We start from the raw sequence: 11,859 nt of genomic DNA on the forward strand, positions 1-11,859 counted from the left end.
TGTACAGAGTTGGTTGGGAATGGTGTACAGTTGCATTGCTGATTTCAAATATTTTACCCAACAGATTAAAGGGATGAATTGTGGCCTGATGTGCCATTCCCGTTAAAAAAAAAAAAAAAAAAAAAAAACACCTCCATATCGCCTATTCAGTAGACTAGAAGGTACAGTGACAATATGTTCTGACCTAAGTTGGCGGCCACGTAATGCCCACAATCACACAAGTGAGCATGATTACAGAGATAATGGGACAGAGTATTTGCATCTGCCTCGATTCTGGTTCTTTAAGCCAGTTCAACCCACTGCTGTTCCCATCTGCCCATGAAGATGAACAGGAACTTCTTAGCTTTCTCCCAGCTTGTTGCAGCCCTGCTTTTAAAAATGAAAGCATCAAAACACGATCCTGGGGCTTCCCTGGTGGCACAGTTGTTAAGACTCTGCGCTTCCAATGCAGGGGGCGCAGGTTTGATCCCTGGTCCAGGGATGGGGGGTGGGGGGGCGGTGGAACTAAGACCCATATGCCGTGTGGGGCAGCCAAAAAAAAAAAAAAAAAAAAAAGAGAGAAAGAAAGAAAGAAAAAAGAAAAAGGAAAGAAAAAAAAGACGTGATCCCTTTCCGGCTCCAAACTGTTGGCACTCCTTAGCCCTCTGGACTTGGTGATTGTATATTGTCTCCCTGGATAGTATCTGGATCTAGGCTTTCTAAAGGGCCTTTCCACAGGGTGAGCCTTGCTGGGGCTCAGCATCCCAGGCTGTCTCAGCAGGAAACTGTGTTTCACTTCCATCCTAGAAATACAAACTCCCCACCCAAGAGCTGGGCTAAGCCATGCATTTATCTTTTCTGCACGTCCCAACACCACACTCCCGCCTCGACCCCCAAGCACACACACACACTCATGCAAGATAAAACAAACCAAGTTGTCATCAAAGACTTTTGATGTATGGTTGGTTGACAGAAATTCTGGAGTAAAAGCTCCTTTTTAAAAATTGAAATATACTAAGAGGATGGAGCCTAGTAGCTGAATACAATTTGTGAAGTATTTTAAACATGTAAGCTGCTCTGCACGCTAGCAGTTAGCGGCTGAGGGTCTTTCTCAGGCAAGGACCAAGGGGCAATCTTTAAGGGGGTGATGAGGAAGAGAGTCAAACAGGGCAAAGAGTTCCTAGTCTGCTTTTGTGCCTAGATCCTGGGTGGGAAGCAGTGACCATCAAAACCCTGAAAGTCATCTTCCTCTTTGAGCAGGCTGCCAGCTCCTGGGTGAAATTATCAGGAAGCTGTCAGAAAGTTCCAAAGATTATTATCTTCCAATTTAGTCCAATCTTCCCAGGCCAGGCAAGCCTTGCTCAGCTCCAGGTCAGCCTAGTCTGTCTCCATTCAGTGCCTTCCCAGACCTTATCGAGTAAAAAGGAATCACGAGAAAGGAGAAGTAACCTCATTTACTCCCGCTCCTGATTTATTATTGACACCTGGGATGCTGGGCCCCAGCAAGGCGCACCCTGTGGAAAAGTGTTTGGAGATGCTCAAACTATAAAAAGGAGCCTTTGCATATTTCCTTTGAAAGAAGGTCTGTAAAGTAGGTCCCCCGAAGTATTAGAGCCGAACGCCTCCAATGCCATAGGGGTTTTACTTCCTCACAGGTAGTTACACTTGTGATTAAAATCACTGTGGTGAAATCACAGAACATTAGAACTGAACAGAATCTGGATGATAGATCTACTCCCTCATATTATAGATGAGGACTTTTAGGCCTAGAAGGTTAAATAGCTAGTTAATAACAAAGTGGGTCCTAGAACCTAAGTGTCCAGACTCCCAGTCTGGGCATTTCCCATCAGGGAAAATACCTGAACCCTTTCAATTGTATCCCACCGTCACAGTTTATAATTACATTTGGTTCACTGGACTTAAAAATACCACGCAAATAGAGCTCCAATTACAAAAATAAATCTTGATTGATACAAATGAATGCACAGAATCAAGTGGCCCATAGTTTCTACCAAAGGCCTTTTGTTCTTTTTAAGTAAAAAAGAAATTTTCCTTGTCCGGGCTCTTTACACATCTGGATTCCTGTATAAATCAAGCCAGCTCACTAACAGCTTACCTAGATGACATCCAACACCTTTCACCCCAGTTTTGGCCAGCTGGTGACGTAAACTGGGCAGGAAGCTTATAAATTTTCCCCTGGTAGAATTTTGGAAGAACCGTGTCAACAACGCCCCTTGCTGGTCAACATAAGAAAAGGCAAAAGCTATTGCTGTCAAAATCAGGGCTCCTGCCAAGGTCACAGCCCTTGTCTCTAAGCTGGCTTCTAGTCTATGGGAACCACGGCCAGGTCAAGGGAGAAAACATGGGGAATATAGCAGGAGGGAGGAAAAACATGCATTTGGGGGGAGACATTTATATATGCCTAATTGAGCTAGATCTCAGAGAAAGCAGATACATTTTTAGTATCCCATTGAGTCTGAACAGACTGTTTTAAGACCCATATCCACATGTTATGCTTACACACATACATGAGATTTTTATTGTTAATATCAATGCATACAGATGGAAGAATAGTCACGTGCCAAGGACATATTGCTCACAAGATCACAAAATGTCTGTTGATTCGTATTCATCAATGATTTGGGAATCACTACATGTCCTTGAGTAAAATATATATATATATATGTGTATGTATAAAGAGATTTCTGAAATTTCATTTCTTTTTGAAGTCTGGCAACAAATTCATTAGAAAGAGAAAGCAGAAGCTTTGAAGTTAACATCTACACCTTTTACGGATATCCTGATTCACTGAACATGAAAATTACATCCTAGAACCCACGTTTTAAGTTGTACACAAAGAAAGCACAAGAAACACTGATTTGGCTCAATGATTTGCCTAATAAAAGGCTTTTTTAATTTTTTTGTTGTTGTTTTAAAAAAAATCCCCCATAAAGCTGTCAGGGGTACCTGATGACCTTACAGAAGCAAAGTGTTTTCTAAGCAACTCCAGGGCTCTGTTATTTCTTGCTTGTAGGGTCTTCTCTGCTTTCAGTTCATTCTTGATGGCACTGAGCTCTCCGTGAATCTTTTCCATTTCTACTTCATAATACAACTTCATTTCTTCCTTTAGGAGTGCATTTCCAACCTCAGTTTGCTGCTTTAACTTCCTAATGGCTTCTTTTAAATCCTTGTTCTCAAGGCTCAACTTGTGGATGACCTCTTTGGCTTGCTGGAGCTCTTCGGTTAAGTTTTTAACGTTTGTTGCTTTTTCAGAGAGGTCATTTCTTAAAGCCTGAAGTTCCCAGTCTTTCTTGGAAGTTTCCATCCCTGCTTCTTGAAAATTTAGGGGTTTTGAGGAGACTTCTTTTTTGGAGTTCAAAAGTTCTTTTTCCGCATTTTCGAATTCCTCTTCTATTTTTCTGCATTTCATATTAAGCACTTCCAGCTCTTCATTCAAAAGATTCAGGCGAAGTTTTGGAGACATTCCTTTGGTGAACTTCTTCTTCTTGTCTTTTCCTGGTGGAGTTGGTAATTCCTTTGTACCCCAGGTAGGAGGCTCTTCTGTGCTATTAAAGCTTTCTTCAGTTGCAATGTCCAAATTAGATGATTCACAGGAGACAGAATTTGTGCCTGCCTCATTCTTTGAAATGTTTATCTTTCTCTCTCTTAAATTTGGTTCTTGTTCATTTTCATTTGGTTGAGAAATAAATTCTTTCTTTTTAAATTTATTTTCTTCTTGAAACTTTCTACTAAACAAATTAAAAATTCTTTCCATTCTCTTGGCCTTATCTAAAGTCATTTGTCCAGAAGAAGAGTCAAGCTGAGAAGCCTCATCTAGGATATCCTGTGCACTAACAAAAGGAGCAAACATATTCTCCTTCCAGTGTTTTCTTCTAGTGTCCATTTCTTCGGGCACCTCTTCCAATTCCTGAAAAACAAAATTTAAAATCAAGGCACATATTTACACTGGCAGCTGGGGTAGTGGAAAGAACTAAGAATCCTGGCTCATGGGTGAAAGAACCTAAATATTTGAGGGCTGGCACTCCCTCTAACTCACTAAGTGACTCGGGCCTCAGTTCCCTCATTTATAAATGGAAAGGGCTAAACTAGCTAAGTTCTACAGACCCTTCCAGCTTTAAAATTCTCTGATCCTATGAAATATAACCAATAAGTGGACACATTTGGCTACTTATTGTAGAGAAAAAAATTCTATGAGAACAACATGAAAACAGACTGCTTCAAAACAGTAAAAGCGATTTTAAATTAATAGGTTAATGTTAATAAGTTAAACCTGTGCTTCCAATGCGCCTGATTTTTTTTTCTAGTTCTTTTCGGTTGGACTACCGTTTATTCATTCTTTAAAGTGACTAAAACATCAGTGCTTAATGCAATGTGAGCTGCTTTGGGTAAAGTATACCATGCAGACTTCCTTATGACTAACTCTGCCAAACGCCCTTCTGTCTTGACCTGTAAATTCCTGCTATTCCAGTCTTGGGCTTTGCTTTCAGGCAAGACTGCCAAGTGTACAGAATTCTATCCGTTTTGACAGCAATTTCATGATGAGAACCGAATGTCAACAATTGAAAATATTAACGCCACCAAATGGGTTTTTCTCAAGATACTGATTCCAAGTGTAGCTTTTAGGTGAAAACTTAGCATACTAAATCACCACCAACTTTCTAAATTTACAAAAATTAGAGGATATTTATTTTGCTTCAAAAGGATTCTTCCCTATTCAAAGAGAGTCCACAACATACAGCTTTCCTAAATCATGGAAATATTTGATCAGTAACTACTTTTGAAAGAAGGGACAACGAAGGATCCAAGCAACATGCTAAAGGGCTGCTGGCATCTGAAGTCACCAAACTGGTGACTGCAGTTACTGCTAAAGGGTGGGAAGAAGAAGGAGGGGGTCACTTTATTCATTTTATACATTAATTTACTGTAATGTATTTGTAACATTACCACCGAGAAAAATCAAAGTATGCCTGCATCTATTTTTCCCATGCACACAAATGTAATTTTATCTTGGTAACAAAAAATGGCAGTTGTGTTTATTTTTTAATTAATATTTTCTTTACTATTATTAAAGATTATAAATGTTGTAATATTATATAATATATTATAATATTTAATAATTGCAATATTTCATATTATATAAAGATGCTAATAGTAGTGCATGTTATCTGTAGAATTTTGAAAAATACAGAAAATCACACACACACAAAAAAGCAAAAGAAATCTTCCTCATAATCCCATGGCCCTGAGATAACCACTTTTTAGTATATGATCTCTCAATTATTTTCTTTTTAACAAGTATAGTTTAAACTCTAACAAATTTTTCTTGCTACAGACAATGAGAGAGTAAATTCGATACCTACATGCCTGACACCTTCCCCCTAAAAGTAGAGGGAGGGGACTCACTATACCCAAGGATACATCTCCATTGACAACTCTTTGGCTTTGAGGGAAGGGCAGGGTACAAATATTCCGTGAAGGTGTTAAAATGATTGGTTCAAAAGCCATAACCTAAGCTTTAAGTTTAGTCAATCAGAAGCATCGATGATCTACCTGTCCTTAAAGAGGAAGATGATCATAATTCCACTTGCTCTCCTCTCTAGAAATTGTTTTTTTTTTTTTGGTACATCAACTATATGTTTTTTCTTTAAGAACTTTTATTGAGATATAATTGACATACAATAAACTGCATATATTTAAAGTGCACAATTTGATATTAATCCTCTCTAGAAATCTGAATGCAAATGCTGGGAATTATTACAGGGGTCATAAAGGAAAGGAACAGAGGAAAGAGAAAAGATGGTGATGCTAATTGCCAGTCACGTTTTTTAGCAATCAAATTTTTACCAGACAACTCTGTAAAAATTAAAAAAGGCTCCTAATCAGGCAGCAATGGGAGAGAGATTGTTATTCTTCCTACCTAATTCTGGATGAAGGGCATTAGTGAGATTGATCAGGAAAGAGGTGCGCTGAGGGGCAAGCAAGATGAGGCCACTTTATACCTGGAGCTAACAATAATGATAAATCTGAGCTAGAGGTCTGGGGTGTAGAGAAAGGTTAAAAGAGAAAGCTCTTTTCATTAATGCTTTTGCACCCTGAAAAAGTGACTTCTATCTCCAACCCTCCCATAAATCTCTGGCTAAAAACATATATACGTATTTTTTCAGTGTGACTACCTTTCTTTCCTGGGCCTCTGTACAACTTCATGATACAGCCAATGCTTTTCACAGAACTTGGAAGAGTTATTTTATAAATGTGGCTCAGAGAAGTTAAGTGACTTGTCCAAGCCCACACAGCCTGTAGCGGTAAAAGTGAGATTCTGTCAGTGCTTATTCTAAAATTCCTCTTTATTTTTCTGTTAGGTTTCACTCCACAAATTCCACTATTTTCAAAACTTAGGTATTTTTAAAGGGCCACAAAAGGAAAGAGGAAAGATGAAGGGGGAGGGTAAGGAGAACTGCAGGTCACATATCAAAGGACAGAAAGAGAAAGGTCTGAAAAGCCTTTTGGAATTTCCCTCCCATGGCTTACACAGGTCAGGGTCAGAGGTCTCTGAGCTTCTTTCTTTTATTTTCTTTCTCTCTCTCTCTCTCTCTCTTTCTCCTTTCCTTCCTACCTCCTTCTTTCTTTCTTCCTTTCTTTATTTCTTTTTCTTTCTTCTTTTTCTCTTTCATTGGCAAGATGCCCTTTAAGGGCTTTCTCCCAAATCTAGTCACAGAGTATGGCAAAGCCCAGATTAGGGATACAAGGTGCCAGGTTCATTTTCTCTTCACAAGTTGCGCTCTTTGTTTTTTTACACAGAACCAGTGTGACATTAGTATTTTCTGGCAAAGACAAGAAATATGCTTTGAGACAATGACACTCCTTCCTCTGCCCTGGCATGGCAGCCATTTTGCTTTCAATAAACTTGATTAGGTAATTTGTCACAGCATAAGGCAAATCAAACCAGAGCCATTATTGAAAGTATAAGCATGCCTTTTCGGTGGGTCAATTGCGAATATTTATTATGACAAGTGCCTACCCAACACCATATTGGGTGTTGAAGGACTGAGGGTAGGGGAAGGAGGTCTAAGAGAAATGAAAATTTTAAAGAAACAAATAGCCAGACCACAGGAAAACAATATAAAATCCTATGACAAAAATAACATTCGTGGTCCTCTTAAGCCACTGATCCCCCAGAAGTCCTTGGGACTGCACCGTTAAGGCATAGCTGTCCATTATATGGCTACATCTATTCATTTGCATCTGACATGAATTGATAATAGACTCCTGCTGGTTCTAGTTAGTGTCCCATCTGAAAACATCACCATTCATACTCTGGTGACTTTCTTACTTTTGCAGTGGCAAAGTAGTAGGGCATTTTGGTGGAGTAAGGAAATTTCTTGACTCATGGAAATGGTTTCTATTCACTTAAAGAATTTGGGAACCACTGATAAATTGAAAATGGATTCATAATGTAGTATAATATAATGTAATTGTTGAGAGCTAAGCAAAGAGTGATCACTTACTATGGATCTTTAGGTAAACTGTTTCAAATCTTAGGTGAATGCATATCTGTCTTCAAACAGCTCCAGAAACTAATACACTGTTTATTGTGAAAGGAGAAACCCACAAAACCATCTCATTTTCATTTTCAAGGTATGGGGCCCTGGGAGATATGCTCATATTAAGATGGATAAGTGATCGAATACGGGAAATCTATTTATTTTCCAAAGTATTCATACTTTAAATCCCATGCTTCGGGGAAATTTGATGGCATCAAAATCAAAGGTCTTTTTTCTCTGTTGCCTTATCTCATTTACATTAGATTTGATTTCAAAATTTCAGGACCATCTCTTTTGTATAAATCTTGATCTGTCTGCAAAATGCAATTATTCTTCCAGGCAGGGGTAGGCAGGGACTGTGAAACCTCCAGAGGCTTTTTCCCAGCTTACAACAGTGCTTCATCCCAAACTTAGTAAATTGGGAGTGATGTTTAGAAAAGGTCATCTCCAACGTGTGATGGGCAACCTTCTGTCACAACCCTCAGCCCCTCAGCCACCCTCAACTAGAAGCGTGGCTTTTAGTCACAGCTCAGGGGCAGTAAGGGGAAGACAAAAGGCCCTTCTTAGCCCAGGGAAATTTTCCCATTATTCATGGATGGTTCGGTTCTCTCAACCCTCAGAAAAACTGCTTGGCCAAAATAGGAAAAAAAAAAAAAATCTGTTACAAAGAAAGTCACTGGCCTTGTTTCTTTGCTCAATTGTCCAATCTGTTCTCATATAAAAGCAGTAGTTCTCAACCTATTTTTCTGCTTCCACTGTTCCCAGGCACAAAACACTGCCATCATTACCCTCTCTCCTTGCTCCAGAAGATTCTGACAGGCCCCCTCTAGGGGAGCCTCTCCATTCCCCAAACTTTTGAAAATCATTGGCTTACAGAAACTATTAAATACAAAAATGAGGACTCCCCAAAGCTATGTGAAGGAAGGTGGGTAAACATGTTTTACCATGCAAAATTGTGGGGAAGAAGGAAAAGAAAGTTCTTGAGAAAGGAATTAAGTGTGGACTACGGTGAAAAAAAAGACTAAAGGAGTCAGATATCTCAGCTCCCATACTTTAGAACTATGTGAAAACTTACCTTTTGTGAACCTCAGTTTCTTCAGGTGTAATATAGGGACAATATACCTATTTTCAGGTGGTTAAGAGAAATTAATGAAAATGAAAATGGAAGCAATTTTAAAGTAAACTGTACACAATGGGTTTTGTTCTTTTTTAGATCCTCCTTACCCTCCCTTGGAACATAAACTAGCCAAGCAACCCAACCCTTCTCCAAAGATACGTGCTTCAAAGTTGCCAGCCTGAAGTCATCGGACCTCAGAAAAAGTTGGTTTGAAAAAAACAAAAACAAACGGAAATACTATTAAGGTAAGTAGAGGGGAAACTAAAGTTGAATTTTACATTAATTCAACCTGCATCTTCATGGAAGCATTAGCCCTAATCCTAGAAGTTGTTGATGCCCCCAAATTTCCAAAGGTAAATTGATGCTAAGCAGAAGAGTAGCAGTCTTTTCCACAGCTGAAGAGATTTGCATTTTTAATCACCAATTGCTTTACCATGAACTTTCCAAATATCCCAGTGTTTTTCAGAGCCACCAATAACATCTTAGAAATATTACAAGTGGGGTATCAGTTTGAAGATTAGCAAGGATGACTCTGCACTCTGAGTTTTTCCTATGCTTCTACATCATTTCATACACAGTTTCATTCTACCGATATGCTATATCCCCTGGCATCTTATTCATCATTGTATCCCTTGCTGTTGCCTGACACCTAGTAGCCCTCAACAAATATTTGTTGTTGGGACTTCCTGGGTGGCATAGTGGTTAAGAACCTGCCTGCCAGTGCAGGGGACTTGGGTTCCATCCCTGGTCCGGGAAGATCCCACATGCCTCGGAGCAACTAAACCCGTGCGCCACAACTACAGAGCCTATGCTCTAGAGCTTGCAAGCCACAACTACTGAGCCCGCATGCTGCAACTACTGAAGCCCGAGCACCTAGAACCCGTGCTCCGCAACTAGTGAAGCCACCGCACAGAGAAGCCCATGCACCTCAACTAAGAGTAGCCTTAGCTCACCACAACTAGAGAAAAGCCTGTGCGCAGCAACAAAGACCCAACACAGCCAGTAAATAAATAAATAAATAAATAAATAAATAAATAAATAAATAAATAAATATTTGTTGAATGAATGACTCAATATTCTTCCTGAAAATCCTATAATGTTTTGATTCTAATTGAGTTTCTGTAAATACTTATAATTTCTCTTTTGGTTTATGAGGTTTTTTGGGTGACATTTTAGGGAAAGGACATTTATTTTTCCCTCAAAGTTTATTTGGCTCAGCTAAAGTCTTCAGGACACTTTTCTTTTGCATTTTTAAGAGGCTTCTTTTGATAGTGTACTGATAGTGCAGACTAATGGTCTAGTTAAAAGGTTGAAGATTTACATTGGGTGAGGTGCTGTGCTTTTAAACACCCATAATCAGCTATCAGCCAGAAGAGTGGTACTTACAGTTCCTGACATCCAAGGTCCTCTATTGGATGCAGCTCTTCTTCTCCAGACTGAACTGAAATAGTAAATGCCACAGCTTAATTAGAATATATAATTAACCAGAATGCCCAAATCTGTGTTCATATCTGAGATGTAGCTTAAAATTACAAGTGATAGCCTTAATGTTGTCTGGCTTATCTGAAATGCGATGTCAGATACTTTGAAGCAAGTTTTCTTTTTAACCTGTCAACCCAATTTCCCAACTATTACACCACTAAGTCTTCCTTCCCCAAGCAATGCAGTTATCAGATGGGACAAGAATCATGGTGGCATCTTATTCAACACCGTACTTCCTCGCCTTTAGTAACTATTGAACAAATGAGCCACCACCAGCGGCCACAGCAACACGCTTGTTAGTAAGAAGCATGCCAAGAGCCACGTTAGCAGAGGCTGGAGCCAAGGCCTTGCCTCCCTCCCCCAGAGTCCAGTTATTTTGAAAAGTCATTAAAAAGGGAAGTGATCCCGGTTTTTGCCTTAATCTTTCAGGGTCCTCACATATGAGCCAAGCGTCCACTTCACGGGACAAACTGTCTTCCCTATTGTTTGGCAGAAATTGAGAGTAAAGCAAAGTACCATTGAAAACTGGGCCCTGTGAACGGTTCTTACCCCCAATTCTTTGTTATTAGTGTGGAATTATTCCTTCTAGAAAAAAAGATACGAAGTCACCTTAATTCCAAAAGGCTGAGTACTTTATTAGTATGGAAGTCACATTCTTGCTATAAAGCTGTATCTAAGCATGCATAGTTTGGGGGTTTTCTCTGTAAATGGTTAACTAAACTACTGCCACCGCTGCTTCCAGTGGAGAGGAGGTGGCTAGGGTCAGGGTGCTGCCCGGGTAGCCACCGAAGGTGACACCTCCCCAGTCCCTCCCCTCCCCTGGCAGGCCAGCGGGGAGAGAGCAGGGGCGAGGCCTGATCCCACTCCTCCTTCCACACCCCGACTCCCACGCCCTGTCCCCTTCCCTCCCAAACGCCCGCCAGTTCCCAGCCCGGGCCCTAAAGAGTGAAGAAAGCCGCAGTGGGCGTCCAGGCGGGGAGCGCGGTGCCTCCGCCGGGGTCACCCAGGGGGGCGAGGGGCGAGCCGGGGCGGGGTGGGGGGGCCCAGCCGGGCCGGGCGCAGACGTACCAGGCGGCGTGGGTGGGGTCCGGTGGGCCCTGGCCCCTCTTCCCCGAAGACGGCCAGCAGTGGCGGGCGGCTGCCCTGGGTTCGGTGCTGGTCACCGCGACCCAGCCGGGCTGGCTCGGGGCAGAGCCTCCGCAGTGCAGCGCCAGCGCGGGCCGCGCCGTTGCCTGGCAACCGGCCGGTCCCGATTTAAAGGGACCCGCGCGCCGCTGCCCAGCCGGGCGCTGCCTGGCGGTGGTCACAGCCCGCCGAAGCACTGAGCATGCCCGGGGCGGGGGCGGGAGCCGCGGTGGTTTCTGTCTGCACGAAAGCCGAGTTCGAAGAGCAAGAGGGCTGAGTCAGGGCGGGAAGGGGCGAGAAACAGTGAGGCAGCCCCACCCACGGTGGGCTTATGACGGAGGGTCTGGGTGACTCACAAAGCCACCTGGACGTTGCAATTGTGGGGGAGGAGGGAGTGGCACAGGGATAATCCCTCGGCCTGCAGTTTAGTAACTTCACATCGAGGACGGTGAGCTCTGCAAGGTCGCCTGGATTTGGTTCTGAGTCCCTGACAAAGTGGGAATTGCACCCCACCCCACGCACACCCCCACGCACACCCCCGCCCCCCCGGCACAATGGTCTGGTCAGAATTTCTGCCTCTGACCGAAGTTCCAA

General features: G+C 41.9%; 1 protein-coding gene across 3 annotated transcripts; it reads right to left on the reverse strand.

The window, feature by feature from the left end:
- Positions 1 to 2,877: 2,877 nt before the first annotated feature.
- Positions 2,878 to 11,375, reverse strand: CCDC160 (coiled-coil domain containing 160). Of its 3 annotated transcripts, none has more exons than XM_057718973.1 (3): positions 11,209 to 11,375; positions 10,045 to 10,099; positions 2,878 to 3,907 (listed from the first exon to the last, which is right to left on the reverse strand). In XM_057718973.1, exons 2-3 carry the CDS (start codon positions 10,054 to 10,056, stop codon positions 2,912 to 2,914), a joined length of 1,008 nt encoding a protein of 335 aa, XP_057574956.1. In that variant the 5' UTR covers positions 10,057 to 10,099; positions 11,209 to 11,375; the 3' UTR covers positions 2,878 to 2,911. The 3 variants fall into 3 exon arrangements, with proteins under 3 accessions (XP_057574956.1, XP_057574957.1, XP_057574958.1); XM_057718974.1 differs by lacking the exon at positions 11,209 to 11,375 and adding an exon at positions 10,690 to 10,719; XM_057718975.1 differs by lacking the exons at positions 10,045 to 10,099; positions 11,209 to 11,375 and adding exons at positions 8,617 to 8,663; positions 8,818 to 8,837.
- Between the last annotated feature and the right edge of the window lie 484 nt (positions 11,376 to 11,859).

The sequence above is a fragment of the Hippopotamus amphibius genome, chromosome X (assembly GCF_030028045.1).
Source record: "Hippopotamus amphibius kiboko isolate mHipAmp2 chromosome X, mHipAmp2.hap2, whole genome shotgun sequence".
Classification (NCBI taxonomy): Eukaryota; Metazoa; Chordata; class Mammalia; order Artiodactyla; family Hippopotamidae; genus Hippopotamus; species Hippopotamus amphibius.